Source organism: Squalius cephalus (genome assembly GCF_949319135.1).
Source record: "Squalius cephalus genome assembly, chromosome: 16".
NCBI classification, from domain to species: Eukaryota; Metazoa; Chordata; class Actinopteri; order Cypriniformes; family Leuciscidae; genus Squalius; species Squalius cephalus.
This window is the reverse complement of record NC_137137.1, coordinates 26,021,554-26,039,241: the sequence shown is the minus strand read 5'-3', so window position 1 is coordinate 26,039,241 and position 17,688 is coordinate 26,021,554. Positions and strand designations below refer to the sequence as shown.

At 36.1% G+C, this 17,688-nt stretch overlaps 1 protein-coding gene across 2 annotated transcripts in view; it reads left to right on the top strand.

Annotated features, from left to right (window-relative positions):
- Nucleotides 1-269: 269 nt before the first annotated feature.
- Nucleotides 270-17,688, top strand: part of ywhabb (tyrosine 3-monooxygenase/tryptophan 5-monooxygenase activation protein, beta polypeptide b) — a 38,097-nt gene continuing 20,678 nt past the window's right edge. Inside the window, exons 1-3 of one of the 2 annotated variants that reach the window (XM_079897534.1) lie at nt 270-391; nt 2,998-3,297; nt 9,625-9,748. In XM_079897534.1, the coding sequence (XP_079753660.1) occupies nt 3,004-3,297; nt 9,625-9,748 (418 nt within the window). In that variant the 5' untranslated portion in view covers nt 270-391; nt 2,998-3,003. The remainder of the gene's footprint in view (nt 392-2,997; nt 3,298-9,624; nt 9,749-17,688) is intronic. The other variant, XM_079897535.1, reaches the window with a different exon arrangement.

The window sequence follows — 17,688 nt, the reverse complement described above, 5'->3', positions numbered from 1 at the left end:
TACTACAACACATTTACTGATGGTAATGCCGTAAATGGGTCCCACCTATCACGACATTCCCTACTCGGACTTCTCTTGGATACAAAATTTATCATTGTAAAATATACATATATGTCAAAAATAAAAATAAAAAGTATTAGCGTAAAATGCTGAACAATAGAGGACAGGACTGCGTACAGCTTTTACGCTTCTCTGTTGGCTATAATTAAGCTTGCCTTCAAGTGGCATTGGCTGAAATTAGGGTTAGGGCTCTCCGACTGGCTTGCACGCAGGAAGCGGAAGTGGAAGTGTCAATGTAAGCGAAAGAGGTACTGCCCAGAACAACCGAAGAGCAAGGGAACCGAATTGTGTCTTTTTAGCGATTAAAGTAAGAGTAAACGCCGTTCAGAACGTGAGTGTACTTTCCTTTTTCGTTATATCCCTCCCCATGTGTCTTCCATAACGTGTTTTCATTCCTTTGATTGCGTAACTGGCCTATTGCCCTTTTTTTTGCGGGCAGCGAAGGGATTTAGCAGGTTGCTATGCTTCAGGCCTCTGCCAGACGCAGTGAATAATTACAATGAAATATACGAGCTTACTGCTTGCATTTTGTGTTTGATTATAGTATAATGTTAGCAGTATTGTTTTGAAGATTGACAATCATTACACATTCTCTAAGAATCTTGTTATTTTTAATGAGGATGTGTGGTTAGCCTGCTAGTTCACGTCAGCAGAGCATGACTGAGTTCAATTGAATCGAGTGGCTGAACTTCACGACCGAGAAACTGACAAATTATGAAAGCTGCGGCACAGTCCTATTAAAATACGCATTTTTCATGTTATTTGCCCTTAAGCAGACTTTTTAAATGTAAATGTGTGACAAGTGAGTAACTTCGTTTGTCGTTCAGATGAACTTTGCAGACATTTTACTTTCATAAACTGATATATTACACACTGCATGAAGAAATAATATTCGAAAAAGCATAATAGGGGCACTTTAAACATGATGCCATAATGTTTTCTGCTGGCATCGCATTACACTTTTGTCAGTTTCCTATCACTTTCTTCTCTGTGAGAGATCACAATCCTGTGTAGGGATGGGTATTGACACAGATTTCACGATTCGTTTCCGATTCACAAGCTCATTCATTTTAGTTATCAATTTGTTGGCGAACCTACACCGCCCATGGTGCTGGTAGCTGTCTTTAGGTAACGTTAAACATGTGCTGCACGCTTTTCTTGTTATAACAAAATAAACTAGGGATGCACCATTATGACAATTTTGGCATATAGGCCTACCTATAATTATTTATATTAAAAAGTCATTAACCAATATATTGGCTGATAAAGCTAAATCCAAATTTTGATATAATTTTTTGAGAACCGGATTACAAAAATAACGTTCACCATTAAAAGCCATGTCCCAAGCGCTTCAACTTCAACATAAATAGTACAGTAGCCTATAGTGAAACAGTGTAAGATTCCTTATCTTTTAAAATGATTTTTTACACTCCTATGCCCAACTTTCATTATCAAAAAAAAAAAAAAAAAAAAAAGCCAGAATAATGCAGACATGTAAATAAATGGACAACATTACTTGCATATAAAGAATCAAAATGCATGTGCAAAAATAAAATGGAATAGCCCATGCACAGAAAATAATGAAATTATTTGAATTAAACCACATTGTTAATTAAAATATGAAATATTTTATAAAAAACAAAGATCTAAAATTAATATTACTGTTTCAAATAACAGCGCTAAGCTGAAAAATTAACACCGGTAAACTGAAGTGCTTTGTGGGTTAATTAATTCAACGAAATGCATCCTATATGAGATTAAAGGGTTAGTTCACCCAAAAATGAAAACTGTCAGTAATTACTCACCCTCATGTTGTTCCAACCCCGTTAGACTTTCTTTCATCTTCGGAACACAAATTAAGATATTTTTGATGAAATCTGAGAACTGGCGCACTCATTCATAGGCTTCTGGGCAATTTCATTCTGCTGGTCCAGAAAAGTTAGTAAAAACATTGTTAAAATAGTCCAAGTGATTACAGTGGCTCCATTCTTAAGTTTATCAAGCGACAAGAATACTTCTTGTGTGCACAAAACAAATAAAAATAACGACTTTATTCAACTATTCATTTTCTTCTGTGAAAGAAAAAAAAAAAAAGCGCCACGACGCATGCGCGAGGACTGAGAAGATGATGCTCACGATCATTTGATGGGAATGTGTGAAAGGTAAGCCATTCATCTTGCGACATTTGTAAGGCACTATTACGTTTTCTTGTTGGTTTCTCACGATTTGGACATCCAGGAAATGCACATTTTAGAACCATTTTAAACGCTACATCGAGACCCATCTACGTCATCTTCTCAGTTCTCGCGCATGCGTCGTGGCGCTCTTTGTGAACTCACATCAGAGGCCTGCACAGAAGAAAATGAATAGTTGAATAAAGTCGTTATTTTAGGGTTTTTTTGCGCACAAAAAGTATTCTCGTCGCTTGATAAACTTAAGGTTGAGCTACTGTAGTCACTTGGACTATTTTAACAATGTTTTTACTAACTTTTCTGGACCTGCAGAATGAAATTGCCTAGAAGCCTATGAAGGAGTGAGACAGCTCTCAGATTTCATCAAAAATATCTCAATTTGTGTTCCGAAGATGAACGAAAGTCTTACGGGGTTGGAACAACATGAGTATGAGTAGCCTAATTACTGACAGAATTTTCATTTTTTGGTGAACTAACCCTTTAATCGGCTATTTATACAACATAATATTACAACTTGTATCTGCACAAAATGACAAGCTGTTACAAACTCCAAACGAACTTCCTTTTGGCTTGATTTTATTAAAATTTGTCACACCAATGCTTTCTTTGATTTTTCGCTTGGAATTTATCGGGGTCTTGAGTGTGTTGCATGTTTCTGTCTTGTGCTTTCAAAACCTTAAATTCCATTTAATTTAGTGGTTTATGTGAAATACTGTCCTCATACCAATTCGTATCTGATTCTCAGTGTAAAATGGACAAGAGTGACCTGGTGCAGAAAGCCAAGCTCGCTGAGCAGGCCGAGCGCTATGATGACATGGCAGCAGCTATGAAGGCTGTTACCGAGGGCGGCGTGGAGCTTTCGAATGAAGAGCGCAACCTGCTCTCCGTGGCATACAAGAACGTGGTAGGCGCCCGCCGCTCCTCCTGGCGTGTCATCTCGAGCATTGAGCAGAAAACCGAGGGGAATGAGAAGAAGCAGCAAATGGCACGCGAGTACCGTGAAAAAATTGAGACTGAACTGCAGGACATCTGCAATGATGTGCTGGTATCTTCATTTCTTTTTCTTGACTTTCTAAACCTTTTATGATGACATCAAATGTAGGGCTGCAAAAACAAATCGATAAAATCGATTATTACCGATAATGAAAATAATCAACAATGAATTTGATTATCGATTAGTCGCGTCTGCAAGCTTTGCTCGGAAACCATCATCCAGTCAAATCGCTTTATAGTGCTGAAAAGCGACCGATATTGTTTTTTTGGTTGGCTGATTCCGATATCTTAGAGAGCAGGGTGACTGATATAGCCCCCCAACTCAGAGCTGTTATCTTGGAAAAAAGAGGTTGCAAAAAGTATTTAATAAAAGGGGGCAAACAATTTTTCCCAACGTGTTTTGGAGAAAAACATTTATTTCATAATGTGATTTTCCCCCACTTTCAATTATTTTACTTCAATGAAAGGTTAGATTTTTGCACATTTTTTAAATAAAATATCTAAAGGATTAAAAATGCAGATTTATTTTTTACAGCCATATTTGATCATAATTACCAAGGGGGCAAACACTTTTTGACACCACTGTATATACATACACATACACACATATATATATATATATATATATATATATATATATATATATATATATATATATATATATATATATATATATATATATATACATACACATACACATACACACACACATATATATATATATATATATATATATATATATATATATATATATATATATATATATATATATATATATATATATATATATACATACATACATACATACATACATACATGTATACACACACACACACACACACACACACACAGAGAGACCCTTTCCAAAAAATTAGAATATCATGGAAAAGTTTATTTATTTCCATATTTCCATTCAAAATGTTAAACTTCCATAGATTATAGATTCAGGGCCCACAACTTAAACGATTTCAAGTATTTAGTTGTTTATTTGTACATAATTTGGGCTTCCAGCTCATAAAACCCACGAAAACAGGATTGCAAAAAATTTGAATATTACATGAAATCACACAGTGATACCATGGTCATTGAACCAGGTTTTGGTTCTTTTGGCAGTGTGGGCAGGTGCAAATCCTGCTGGAAAATGAAGTCAGCATCTCCATAAAGCTTGTCTGCTGAAGGAAGCATGAAGTGCTCTGAAAATGTCCTGGTAGACGGCTGCGTTGAGTGGACAGCACAGTGGACCAACATCAGCCGATGACATGGCTCCCCAAACCAACACAGACTGTGGAAACTTCACACTGGACTTCAAGCATCTTGGATTGTGTGCCTCTCCATTCTTTCTCCAGACTCTGGGACCTTGGTTTCCAAATGAGATGCAAAATTTGCTCTCATCAGAAAAGAGGACTTTGGTCCACTGTGCTTTATTAAATCCAGAGTCAACGCAGCCATCTACCAGGACATTTGAAGAGCACTTCATGCTTCCTTCATTTTCCAGCAGGATTTGCACCTGCCCACACTGCCAAAATAACCAAAACCTGGTTCAATGACCATGGTATCACTGTGTGATTTCATGTAATATTCAAATTTTTTGAAATCCTGTTTTCGTGGGTTTTATGAGCTGGAAGCCCAAATTATGTACAAATAAACAACTAAATACTTGAAATCGTTTAAATTGTGGGCCCTGAATCTATAATCTATGGAAGTTTAATGTTTTTTATGGAATTATGGAAATAAATAAACTTTTCCATGATATTCAAATTTTTTGGAAAGGGTCTGTATATACACACTTTATATTTACTTTAAACAATATTTAATAAATTAGAAAACAAATATTTACCGACCGTCACTCGCAGTAACATGTTTATGCAGGCTACAAATGCACACTTCACAAGATATCACAGCTGGATTATTAAATCTATTTAAATCTGCAAGCTTTGTTAAATTAAATGTTTATTAGATATTCAGAGATTTGTTTAAATGATGTAGATGCACATTTGCTGAATGTTGACGGTAAATGAGTATTTTAAAAGTAAAAGTAAAAAAAGTATTTAAAAGTATTTTAGCCTGATTGTTTGCCTTTTCTGTTACAAATAATATAAAAGCAAACGCTTTACTTTTTCGCATACCATTTACTTTCTTTGTTTACCAGTTCTATGGAAGTATAATAATGACACATGTATTTGAAACAAAAAAGCTTGTTGAATTGCACTACTTGAAAAAATATGCGTTGCATTAACCCTGCTTACATTTTAAAGCATTGTATTTTCAGGGCTTGCATTTTTATGGGCTGAAATTCAACATGGTTGTATATTTAAGCTGTGAATATTTCACTTGAAAACATTTCACACACGTTTTCATTATTAAAAATTCAATAATCCATATTCACCTTTCAGATTTCACTTCTGAAATGTTCATTCTGTTTAAAAATACAACCTATAATATTCGACCGGCAATTTTCGATCCATTTTATTTCGCTTTACAAATTCGCTTCCACAAATTTAGTGGTTCAAATTCGACAGAAAATTCAACATTTGACATCCAAGAACGGCAGGAATGTCAGTAGATTGCTGATGGATGATCTCCATAGCTGTTAGTCGGTCTCACCAGCAGGGGGTGCAAGCGGCTGTTGACAAGGAAAACTAGAGCAACGGGTGAGAGACTCATTCGTTGAATTACAGAAATGGAGCAAGCAGTAGGCTATTTGTGATTATTATCAGGGCGATGAATTGTGATGATTATCATATGGAAAAGCTGATAAAGACACAAAAGCTGTGTTTACATTGAAGTCTTCACTGTTACTTTTGTACAAGTTTTGCACAGCTTTCTCTGTTCTCTTCAAATGCTATTGAAGTTAGAAACCTGTGTACCAATGTCTTATGTAACTTTAGAGACGGTCCCTAAACGTGCGAAATGTCCAGTGTCAGGCGAACTTATGCCAGTATATCACTGGGAAATGCTTAGCGCGTTACGTTACCTTAACTTTGCGCGTTATGTTCATATTCTGGTCCATCTGCTTGCCTGTAGCCTATTAATATAGCCTACATCCCCAATAAGGTGGGAGTTTGGTCTTTTATATCACTGTATTTTGTCCATTGAGTTACTTTGAGTGTCCTTAGACCGCAGGGGAATCTGGAGAGTGATGTATTGAGGGAATCGGAGTTTTGCAGCACAGCGCCTCAATATAAAGTTAAGAAAACGAAACAACCAAGAGAAATATGTGTCTTCTACCTCAGATTTAACGTTTGATGGGGAATAACATAATCTCAGTCACGACAGAGAAAGCTGTGCAAAACTTACATGTACAAAAGTAACAGTGAAGACTTAAATGTAAACACAGCTTTTGTGTCTTTATCAGCTTTTCCATATGATAATAATCACAAATAGCCTACTGCTTGCTCCATTTCTGTAATTCAACGGATGAATGAGTCTCTCACCCGTTGCTCTATAGTTTTCTTCGTCAACAGCCGCTTGCACCCCCTGCTGGTGAGGCCGACAAACAGCTATGGAGATCATCAATCGGCAATCTACTGATATTCCTGCCGTTCCCGGATGTCAAATGTTGAATTTTCTGTCGAATTTGAACCACTGATTTTGTGTGTGAGCGCTGTGTGATCAGGTGCTGCCTTTCTCTTCTCAGGGGCTGGTGTTCTTAGCGCCAGCCGTCAAAATAAAAGTCCGGAGCGACTCTCTTCCAACCCTCTTCCAGCACATCGGCCAATTAGAAAAACTTATCGGCTGATGCCGATATTTAAAAAATGGCAAATATCGGCCGATACATCGGCCTTGGCGATATATCAGTCGACCACTAATTTCTATTAACAAAATGCATATGGAAAATAGTGACGGACACAGAATGAGCTGCTGTACATGATCCGGAAAGGTTCATGATCCAAGTTGTCCGAAACATGATGCTTTATATTTGTTTTTACCACCTTGCTTTGTCGTGCTTTGACAGATGCGTGTGCTGTTTAATGCCTTTGACATGTTTTCCTCAACTTAACTTAACTTAACTTAAACTTTATGGTTATATCGTTTTAGAAAGTCCTGTGATTATTTCCTATTAGCATATTTGGACAACAAGGGTCTTGTTAAACTTCAGTGTTCAATGAACGAGTGCCGGTGGGTGCATGCGCGTCAAACAGACGGAGCGCAGTAGAATAGAGCGCAATAATTATAAAATCACATTTTGCTAAAATATTTTATTTAATTCTACATGTAACCCAAGTAATCATATTGATGAGAGCAGTAACAGTAAATACACTATTGTATTAGTCTGACTAAAATACACATTTTGCTAAAATATTTTTTGTTAGAAATAAGTGTAGGTTTAAAATTCTTCATGTAACAATCATATTAATGAGAGCAGTAACAGTAAATGCACTGTTGTTGGAATAGCACATTAATGTAATATTGTGTGTTCTTCATACATCATATAAGTTCAGTTTTTGTGCTTTTGTTTTTGTTTCATTCATCATTTTTAATTTAGTTGTTTTAATTTTTGCATTAAAATAGTAAGCAATCAGTTGATTTTAGGTTTAGAATGTAATGTTTGTATTTTAACAAATTTCTTTCTTGTAATGAATAGTATAGTCTGCATAGATACATTCACTATATTTGTTTTCATAGGCTTAATATTACAATTTGTTTGGAAGACGATAGGGGTGGGCGGTATGACCAAAATTCTGTTTCACGGTATGACTAATTTTATTTCACGGTAACGATATATTTCACAATATAGTTATTTATATCTAGTTTTTCTCGAAAAATCGACAAAAAGGGCTTTGTATAATAAATAAACCCAAATAGGCTACTTTAGAAAGGAAAAGTACTTCACTGTGTTTGAATTTTCTTTTTCTTTTATTTGGTAAATTATTTCTTTGGTAAACTATTTTTAATAGCTAAATATAGTAAACAAAACACTCTCATCAACTTTTAGATGAACTGACCCCAACTGATTGATATTAAATACAACTCATATGTGCAATTAAACTTTAAATTAAAGTGTTGCTTCATCAATCAGTTTATAATATCTAAATATTTTATATTGAACTATTCTATTCATAATAAATGAGTTACTTCCTTTTAATTTGGTAGGATATTAGTAGATACTAGTTAGTTATGTTTAAATGTTTTTCCGGTACATTTTTGCCATGTCTGCTTTTAAAGGACTTGTTTTGTTCTTTACCTAAAGCTATGTTCAGAAGCGTCAAGTTCAGAACAGAAGTGACTAGGAGTAGAACAGCAGTATGAAAACCGAACAGCAGCAACTGTTAGTGTTGACTAAGTAGTGTAAATTATACACACCTTGTTGTAACTGCGTCATTATTTTACATAGCTCGGTGAACACCGACACGCCGCGCTCCCTCTCAGTGCGTGTGCACGCGCGCGCGTCTTTTGCATCAGTGAAATGCGAATTTGAGTGACACGTTATAATCACGCATTGAGTCGAAGCAAGATTTTATCAGCTGTTTCAGTGGCCAATTGTTTGGAGTTAGAAATGTATAACTCGCGCTGCATATTTAGTAATTTTGCCTCAGATACAGGATTATACATTTGCTTTAACAAGCAGGATGTTCATTACCACGGCAACCGCTCGCGTGTCATACTGAATGCTTTCGTGTTTAAAAAGTAACTATAGAGACAAAGATGCAGATAACTATACATCATAGGTTATTTCTATTCGTAACGATATTGATATATGAACTGTTGTTGTCAAGTAAAAATCATGCTTTCCCCGTTGCGATCGTGCACTCTAAACTGTAGCCTACGGGTGCCGCACTGCTCTAGTTGACTGCTGCGCCTTTTCCCCTGGAAATATCACGTTGACAACAACCCTTTAGAAAACGTAATTCCTTTGTGGATCCTCTTGATCTGCTTTCTCCATGTTTCTTTGACAAATCTCAGTGTCTCATTCTCATGCACGCTGCACGTGTGTTAACCACGCCCACTTATTTACATGTCGCGGTATCACGGAATAAAAAAATTAGGTTGACATTTTAAATTTTATGACATTTAAAATGTTACGGTTGACATTTTCTACCGCGGTAACGATATATACCGCCCAGCCCTAGAAGACGACATTGGCATGATGTGGAATAATGTTTAAAATAATGGATTAATTTGGAAAATTAATGGACAGATTAATCGATAATCAAAATAATCATTAGTTGCAGCCCTGATCAAATGATTCTGAATATGTTCATTCTTAAACACATTTTCTTAAATAAAATATATTTCTTGTTCGTCAAAGAACACTTAATTTCGTTTTAATTTAACAATAAGATTCAAATGTCATTCATTATTTTTAACCTTCCTTCAGAAAGATAGGGACATTTTCCACAATATGAGCCATCCTGATGCTCCCAACTTGTCTTGACAGGGTCTTTTGGAGAAGTTCTTAATTCCCAATGCTTCTCAAGCAGAGAGCAAGGTGTTTTATCTGAAAATGAAAGGTGATTACTATAGATACTTATCTGAGGTTGCATCTGGAGAAACTAAGACCGGTAAGTGCATTGTAAAATTGGTTTCACTTTTACTTAAATAAAAATGGTCATTGGTTGATTTGACTGTTCTATCCATCTCTCTCTCTCTCTCTCTCTCTCTCTCTCTCTCTCTCTCTCTCTCTCTCTGTCTATCTATAATCATTTATCGGTCTATCTATTAGACAGATGGCGTCATACGGTAATACGATATATCACGTTAATAAACATGCGTGTTATTTTTATCGTGGGCACTAGTGCTGTCATGATACTGAAATTTCTAACTTCGATATGATACCTTGAAAAATATAAATATTAATTTGTTGCAATGGCTTACATAGAGCACAGATTTTATTTGAAATAAATTGTGGCAATTTTTTTGCACAATAGGGTATATGTCGAACGTCGCATTACGAAACCGGAAAACAGAACGCATCGCTTCCGGTTCAGGTCTTTTGTATGTGCTTCATGCATTTTTTTACTGTTTTACTCAAGATAACTTAAAAGGAGTGAGCAAAGATGATCATAACCAATGTCCCTCGCATGTGAAGATCGATATTTAAAAGTAAAAAAAAAAAAAAAATCTTCACACTAACGTTTAGATATTTAAATAGAATAAAACGGCAATAACAAAGTGAGATAGGTAGGTTAGCTGATTACCTTAAAATTCCATAGATATCGGCGTCAGTTCATACGGCTGTTAACACTTTCTATGACAAGCGGATGCGATGAGACCAGGTTTCCGGTTTCGTCATGCGACGTTCGACATATACCCTATAGCTGACAGCACAAGCCTAATTTCAATTGTTGATTTGAATGAAAAAAAAAAAAAAAACGACAAGTAAACACTTAGTAATAAAATAAGTACAAATAAACAAAGCAATACAAATAAATAGAATACAAAACAATAAAGATGCAAATGAAATAGTGCTTTAAGGTTGTTTTTTTTTTTTCAGATAGGTCTAACAGTATTACTGAGGTAAGAAATACTAAAGAAATTGAATAAAGAATCAAATGTAAAATAAAATACTGGATAGTCTTCCCTGCATAAATTAAATAGTTAAATCCTTAAAATTAAAGTTACAAATGTTAATCATTCAAGAGCAGTGTGCAGTGTCATTATTGTTAATCAAACATCAAAAGACAAAGAGAAAATCAGAGACAATTCCGTCAATCAGAGCTGGCCCATGGCATAAACGAACTAAGTGGCTGAGAGCATAATTTTTTGCATGTGCTTTGGTGGTTTTGGTTCAAAAAGTGAACATTTTGTTCACTTGCTCTTCTGACATGCGCTTTTTCTGAGCGTGTACACACGAAGCGCATGCTCACTAGAAGCCTATCAAACAGCGCCCGATTACAAGACTTTATTTTTCGCGTCTGATTGCTTTAATACTGTCAAACTACACAGTTGACAGAAAATCGGATGCTTGTATGCATGCAGGTCTTAAAGTGACATCAGCCTAATAGTAAACATGCTACCCCTTGTCCTTAAAGGGGATAGTTCACCACAAAGTGAAAATTGTCTTTATTTACTCTCTTTCATGTTGTTTCAAACCTGTATTAATTTCTTTCTTGTTCTTCTTTGAAGAATGTGGGTAACCAAACAGTTGTTCGTCCCCATTGACTTCCATAGTATAAAAATATACAGTGGGGAAAATAATTATTTGATCGCTTGCTGATTTAGATTTTTCGCCCATTTACAAAGAAATGAAGGGTCTATAATTTTTATGGAAGGCTTATTTTAACGGATAGAGACAGAATATCAACCAAAAATCCAGAAAAACACATTATAAATAGGTTTTAAATTGGGCAAACTTACAAAATCAGCAGGGGATCAAATAATTATTTCCCCTACTGTACTTCCCCTACCCCTACTGTACGGAAGTCACTGGGACCAGCAACTGTTTAGTTACCCATATTCTTCAAAATAACTTGTTCAACAGAAAAAAGAAATTCAAAATAATTCCTTCGTTAATAATTCGTTACACAGAACTTTATTATATTAAATATTAATAAAAAATGATTCACACCTTCACAAAATCCAAACATTCAGTGTAAGAACATTATTTATAATAAGTTGACGCTGACTCATGGGCGACTTTGATTAGATTTATTTGCCACTTACTATCAAAATTGACAAACATGTAGCCAGCGACTTTACGAATTTCCTACGGTGGTTTAGTCTCAAACCGACTTACGGTTTCAAAGATATTCGCAAAAGTTTAAGCGCTAATTTACAACTTTGCGCTAGCCATAAGACGAAACCTAGCATGTTTGGTATCATTGGACTCGACAAGGATTCAGGAATGTAAGGATATGACTCCTGTGAAAATAAGTCAACCAAATCCAAAGTTATAAGCATGTCAATAATTTCTAAACATCCTAAACTTCTCAGACTTTTAGAGCATTGTGTCGATGACCCATACCAAGTTTTGTAATGATACGTTTATGCGTTCATAAAATACAGCATTTTTCAATTTTTCATTTCAAAATTGCCGATATGGACAAATCGGATATCGTTTGACTCGGCATGGCGCCCGATATTTAACGAGACTACTTGTATGATTTTTGGAAAAATTGTTCAGAAGTTATACCCAAAAATAGCACTGGACCAGTAGGTGGCACTGCACCGAAACGCAGCATGTAGCCTCAAGTCATGCTTGTGATGACATGTACCAAGTTTGGTCTGAATACGAAAATGTTTCCATAAATTCCATACATTTTTGTCTGCATGGTCTTAAGATGATCTGGTTAAATTTTTGTGAAAATCAGAGTAAACATCTAGGACGAGTTTAAAAAAGTATTTAAAAAAAAAAAAAAATCTAAATGGCAGAAAGAATTGCATCATATGATGCAATCGAATCATCTTGAGCCAAGGAATCAGTGGGAAAATTTTGTTTCTAGCCCTTATGGTTCAAAAGTTATTAGCAGAAACATGAGTAAAAGTTTGGACAGTTGGTGGCACTAGTGGGATTGAGTTAGAGACTCCAAATTTGTTATGGTGACTGTTCCGACTGTCCTCTATCAGTGTGCCAAATGTGGTTCTATGGGCTGGCATAGACATCTATACAGAAGAAGAATAAGAACGCCCACGATTTCAATAGGTGCCTACGCACTTTCAGTGCTTGCCCCCTAATTATCGGCCCATAGCGATCAGTAACCGATTAATCGAAGCATAAACAAAGAGAACTAGTCATCTTACAGCATGACAGTGATCCAAAACACACATCTAAATCAGCAAAAGAATGGTTTCAGCAAAGAAAGATTAATGTTTTGGAATGAATGTTTTTGCAAATATTTCCAAGGCAAGATGTGCCAGGCCAATAAACTCCTATTCAAATATATTTTTCCATCCATACAGTGACATTTAAAAGTATACTTCACCTCTGGAAAGATGAATGTGTATTTAAAATGGGTCATTTATGTAGAAGAAATTAGAGCCCGACCGATATATCGGCAGGCCGATATTATCGGCCGATATTAGGCATTTTCAAAACTATCGGTATCGGCATTTATAACGGCCGATAAATGAATATTTCAAAAATAAAATAAAAACGGACGAAACACCCTTCAACCATGTTATGAGTGTTGGCGTTGTATAGTTTGTCCACCAGAGGGCACTCTACACCGTCCCTGTTGGCAACACTCGCCACACATTCTGCAACCTGCTGATCCAGCCAGAGTCGGGCAGAGAGAACCGCGAGTGAGATCATCGGTGAAGTGTGTTCATGGTGAGTTGGTAACGACTCACGAGACATACATTGCTTGAATAACAATTAAAAGAACATCCCTATCAGTTCTCTTAACTCGAATAAGGATGACAAAATTCGTGACTCATGTCCAGTTTTGCTGCGGTTAAATAAGCCGAGAGTGAAGCGGAACAACGCGACGTATAGGCTATATTCACATAAAATGTTAACACTGCAGTTCACAAAAGTTCATAATGTGCATGTGCTTTAATGCTTTGTCGGTTAAACATTTAATTTTAAATGCTGATGCGCTGTTCTAACGTGTGCGTTTCTCAGCGCGTTCTTTTAAAGAGACAGTAGCAATTGTAAACACATTGCCGCTTGTCCTTAAAGGGATAGTTCACCCAATAATAAAAATTATCTCATTATTTACAGGCACTCTAATGTTGTTCCAACTGTATTAATTTCCTTCTAATATTTTTCTAATATTAATAGTTTGAAGAATGTGGGTAACCAAACAGTAGCTGGTCCCCATTGACTTCCAAAGGAGAAAAATATACTATGGAAGTCACTGGGGTACATCAACTGTTTGGTTACCCACATTCATCCAAATAACTTATTTTCAACAGAAGAAAAAAACAACTTGAGAGAGTAAATTATGACAATTTGAATTTGTTGTCAATTTGAATGTGAAATTGTTGTTTTTGTTCAAAGGACTAAACGTTTAGTCTTAAAAAAAAATCTTAAGTTTGTATTTTTATACATTTTATTTATCAGAACTTTAATATATTTTGATGTTCCTCTGTTCTGTTGTGACAATAAAAGAAACAAGTTTCTTTTTAAAATGCATTATCATATTATTTTAGTTAAAACTCATAAATAACTACAAATAACTAATGTTAGGGAAATTTGTTAATGTTTTGTTGTGCGTTTCTGAAAAAAAATAAAAAATATCGTCCGATATATCGGAATATCGGATTTTAAAACCAACAAATATTTGTACTGGTATCGGCCTTCAAAATCCTTTATCGGTCGGGCTCTAGTACCCATCAAAAGTTTGTACACACCAATTGTAAAGTGTGTCCAAACTTACTGTACTATAATACACATAAATAATATTGCTACTGTATTATAATATACACATAAATAATATCGGCCGATATATCGGTGTCTGGCTTTTTTTGTATCGGTATCGGCATCGGCGCCCAAAAATCCATATCGGTCGGGCTCTAGAAGAAATGTGAAATTATTTTTGAATTTGGAGCTTTCTAGACTGAGAAAAGCCAGAAAATGTATTTTTGGCTTATGTGAATGAAAGACAGCAACTCCCAGAATACACTTGCTTCGCTGCCCTAGGAGGCCACTCCCAAGCCAAGCCTACCGGCTTAAAGAAAAAGACTAGGCAACTAGTGAGTCTCCGTGATGAGTCTTCCCGGGATTTCGAGATCACCCAAAATGTCCGGGTTTCGGCTTTTGCGTTCTACAGTCGCCATTCATTATGTTTACTGTGTCGCCAGGACGAGACTGAGGGGCGCCGGAGAATGGCGCGAGGCCGGTGGCGTGATTACTGATGAGCGGCACCTGTGAGACGCACCAGTCTCGTATCTCTCACGGAGGAGCGGGAATTTTCTTAGTAATGTTAAAACGCACATCAACCGATCACTTGTTTAGCGTTCATGTAAACACTACATTAAGATTCACCAATCGGAATGAATTCAGTTAGATTGAAACAAAAGGTGTGCATGTAAACAATGAATGGCGACTGCAGAAAGCAAAAGCCGAATCCTGGACATTTTGGACTATCTTGACGGCCGGACATGTCCGGGAAAAAGAGGATGGTAACCCCTACTACTCAGCTTTCTCCTACTACTCAGCTTTCTCCACAGAACAAGAGCCTGCTAGCTTAGCTTCCAAAGAAGGACGGCTGACACTATGTGTACATTCTGTGAGTGAGATCCCACCCTCTATGGGCGGGTTGAAAACATGCGGGACAGCCCCTACTACTGGCTGTAGTCTTTAGCCTCTGGCCAAAAAATCCTCTGATGATACAAAATGACAATTTTTGCATCATCAGAGGATTTTTTCCAGACAAAAAATACATAAATCTCTCGTCTCAGGGGGATATGAGGGTGGAAAGCACGGCAATTCAAAAATACTACAGGTTTTTTACTTATACAAAGCTTAATGCTAAATCCTGAAGTATCCCTTTAATTAGTGCTACTTAAATGTCGTTGTTTTGTCTATTTAACCTCTTGACGATCACTGTCCAGACCTCAGGCTTTGTCACTGTTTACCATGGTTTTTCTTTCTCTGTTTTTTCTTTCTCTACATTTGTAGATAAACTGCATGTTAAAAATATCTGTAACCTGAAACTTTTATTTTCCCAATGTAAAATTTAAATACAATTTAATTCACAAATAAAAAAAACTTTACACTTTTTAGGCTACACTTTTAATATTATGCGTCAATTTCTGTAACCGGGAACTGTTGTATTTTGTCAATGTAAAATATAATAATAAAAATTAATTCACAAATATAAGAAAAAATCACAAACTCAAAGCTCATTATCTGACCGGTGTTTCGGCCAGAAGGCAGGATCGTCACTCATTAAAACTCCCTCTGTGCTGTTCATGTTCGCGGGCTACACTAACCGGCACACTTCGATCCGATTGAGCTTGACCTGAATGAAATTTCGATCGGATTGAAAGGGGTGGTTTATTCCGTTTCTAATCCAATCAATCAAAATCAATTCTGATTTAAAGATTGTGACATATAAACTCGCACATACACACCATCAATTTTTGTTTTCATGTAAACACTACGTTGGGATTCATCAATCGGAATGAATTCAGTCTGATTAAAACAAAACGTGTACATGCAGTAAACATAGCCATTTATTTTGTGCAAGAAATTTCTGGAGAAAAATTCCATGTTATTACCTCCGGTCCGCTAATGTGTTTTTTCGCCAACACTTCGTGGCCTATGCATACTAGCTTGCTTGATTTACGTTAGTTATGCATGTTTACGCGTTATGTTAAGTGTTTCCCACATGAGGTACTTAGTGTAGTACGTTGTCATGATGTTCACGTGAGCACAAAACTACTACGATGATACCTCAACGTTTCATGCATAAGTTAATATCAGATCATTTTAAGAATATTCTTCAGTTTTATGCAAAACAGAAACGTGACAAATAGAATATCAGATCTCTGTCATATGGACAAAAATAAGCTTTTTTGCATAGTTGTGTTTGACACATGAAAACAGTCAAACGATGTAACCTTGCTCTCACTTGAAATGTGTCCCCACATTAAGTCCTTGAATTTGAGGGTATTGGACCTGAAAAAGTCCTTGAAAGGTCTTTGAATTAGGAGTCAACCAAGGTGTGGGAACCCTGTATATAGGCTTCTTGGTATTTGTCGAGGGCCCCCTAATTCCCCGGGGCCCAAAACGGCTGCTTACCTCGCTTACCTCGCTTATTGGTTAAGTCCGCCCCTCTGTATTGGAGACTGTCTAAAAATATTAAGAATAACAAATTATACATTATTTGAAAGTTCTAAGGGTTTAGTGTCAATCTGCAGTGTCTGTTTTACAATATAGGTGCTCCAGCAACAGTAATATTGTAATTTATGATGGGAGTGCAAGTAACAACATGCAAAATCAAAACAGGACTTCATAAATGTGTTATGAAATAGCGTTCACGGGATGAATCCAATCCGTCGCACTTGGGTAAAATGTCCATGACAAGCGTCTATTGAAAAACATCCAACAGCACTTTTTGTCCACAAAAGCATTAAATCTGTGAAATATTGATTATATTGTCCATTGTTTATGGCAAATTTCGCCTGAACAATCTATCCATCATTGTTCTTCAAGAAATTATGCAATCCTGGCACCGTTTATGTTGTATAACTGTATATGATGATATACAGTTGGTAGTCAACCAGAATGCCTATTACCACCGCGTAAAAATAAACCAGTTGCATTTCAAAGTTGTTCGCAAAATGACCGCCAGGTGGCGCAAAGGGACATTTTGCAAAAACAGTTGCAATTGCTGCATTTTGAAACGTAAGTGGGGCTAATGTCAATTAACAATAAGGATGAAATACTACAACTATGGTAATTTCCAAATAAGCCTACAACAAACATGAAAAAAAAAGAACTATTGACATTTGCTGTACACTAATGAAACAACTTAAGATTTGGTGGAGTTGAAACTTTTAATAAAAATTTGGTTAATATTTCAACAAACGATACATACATACAGACTACTAT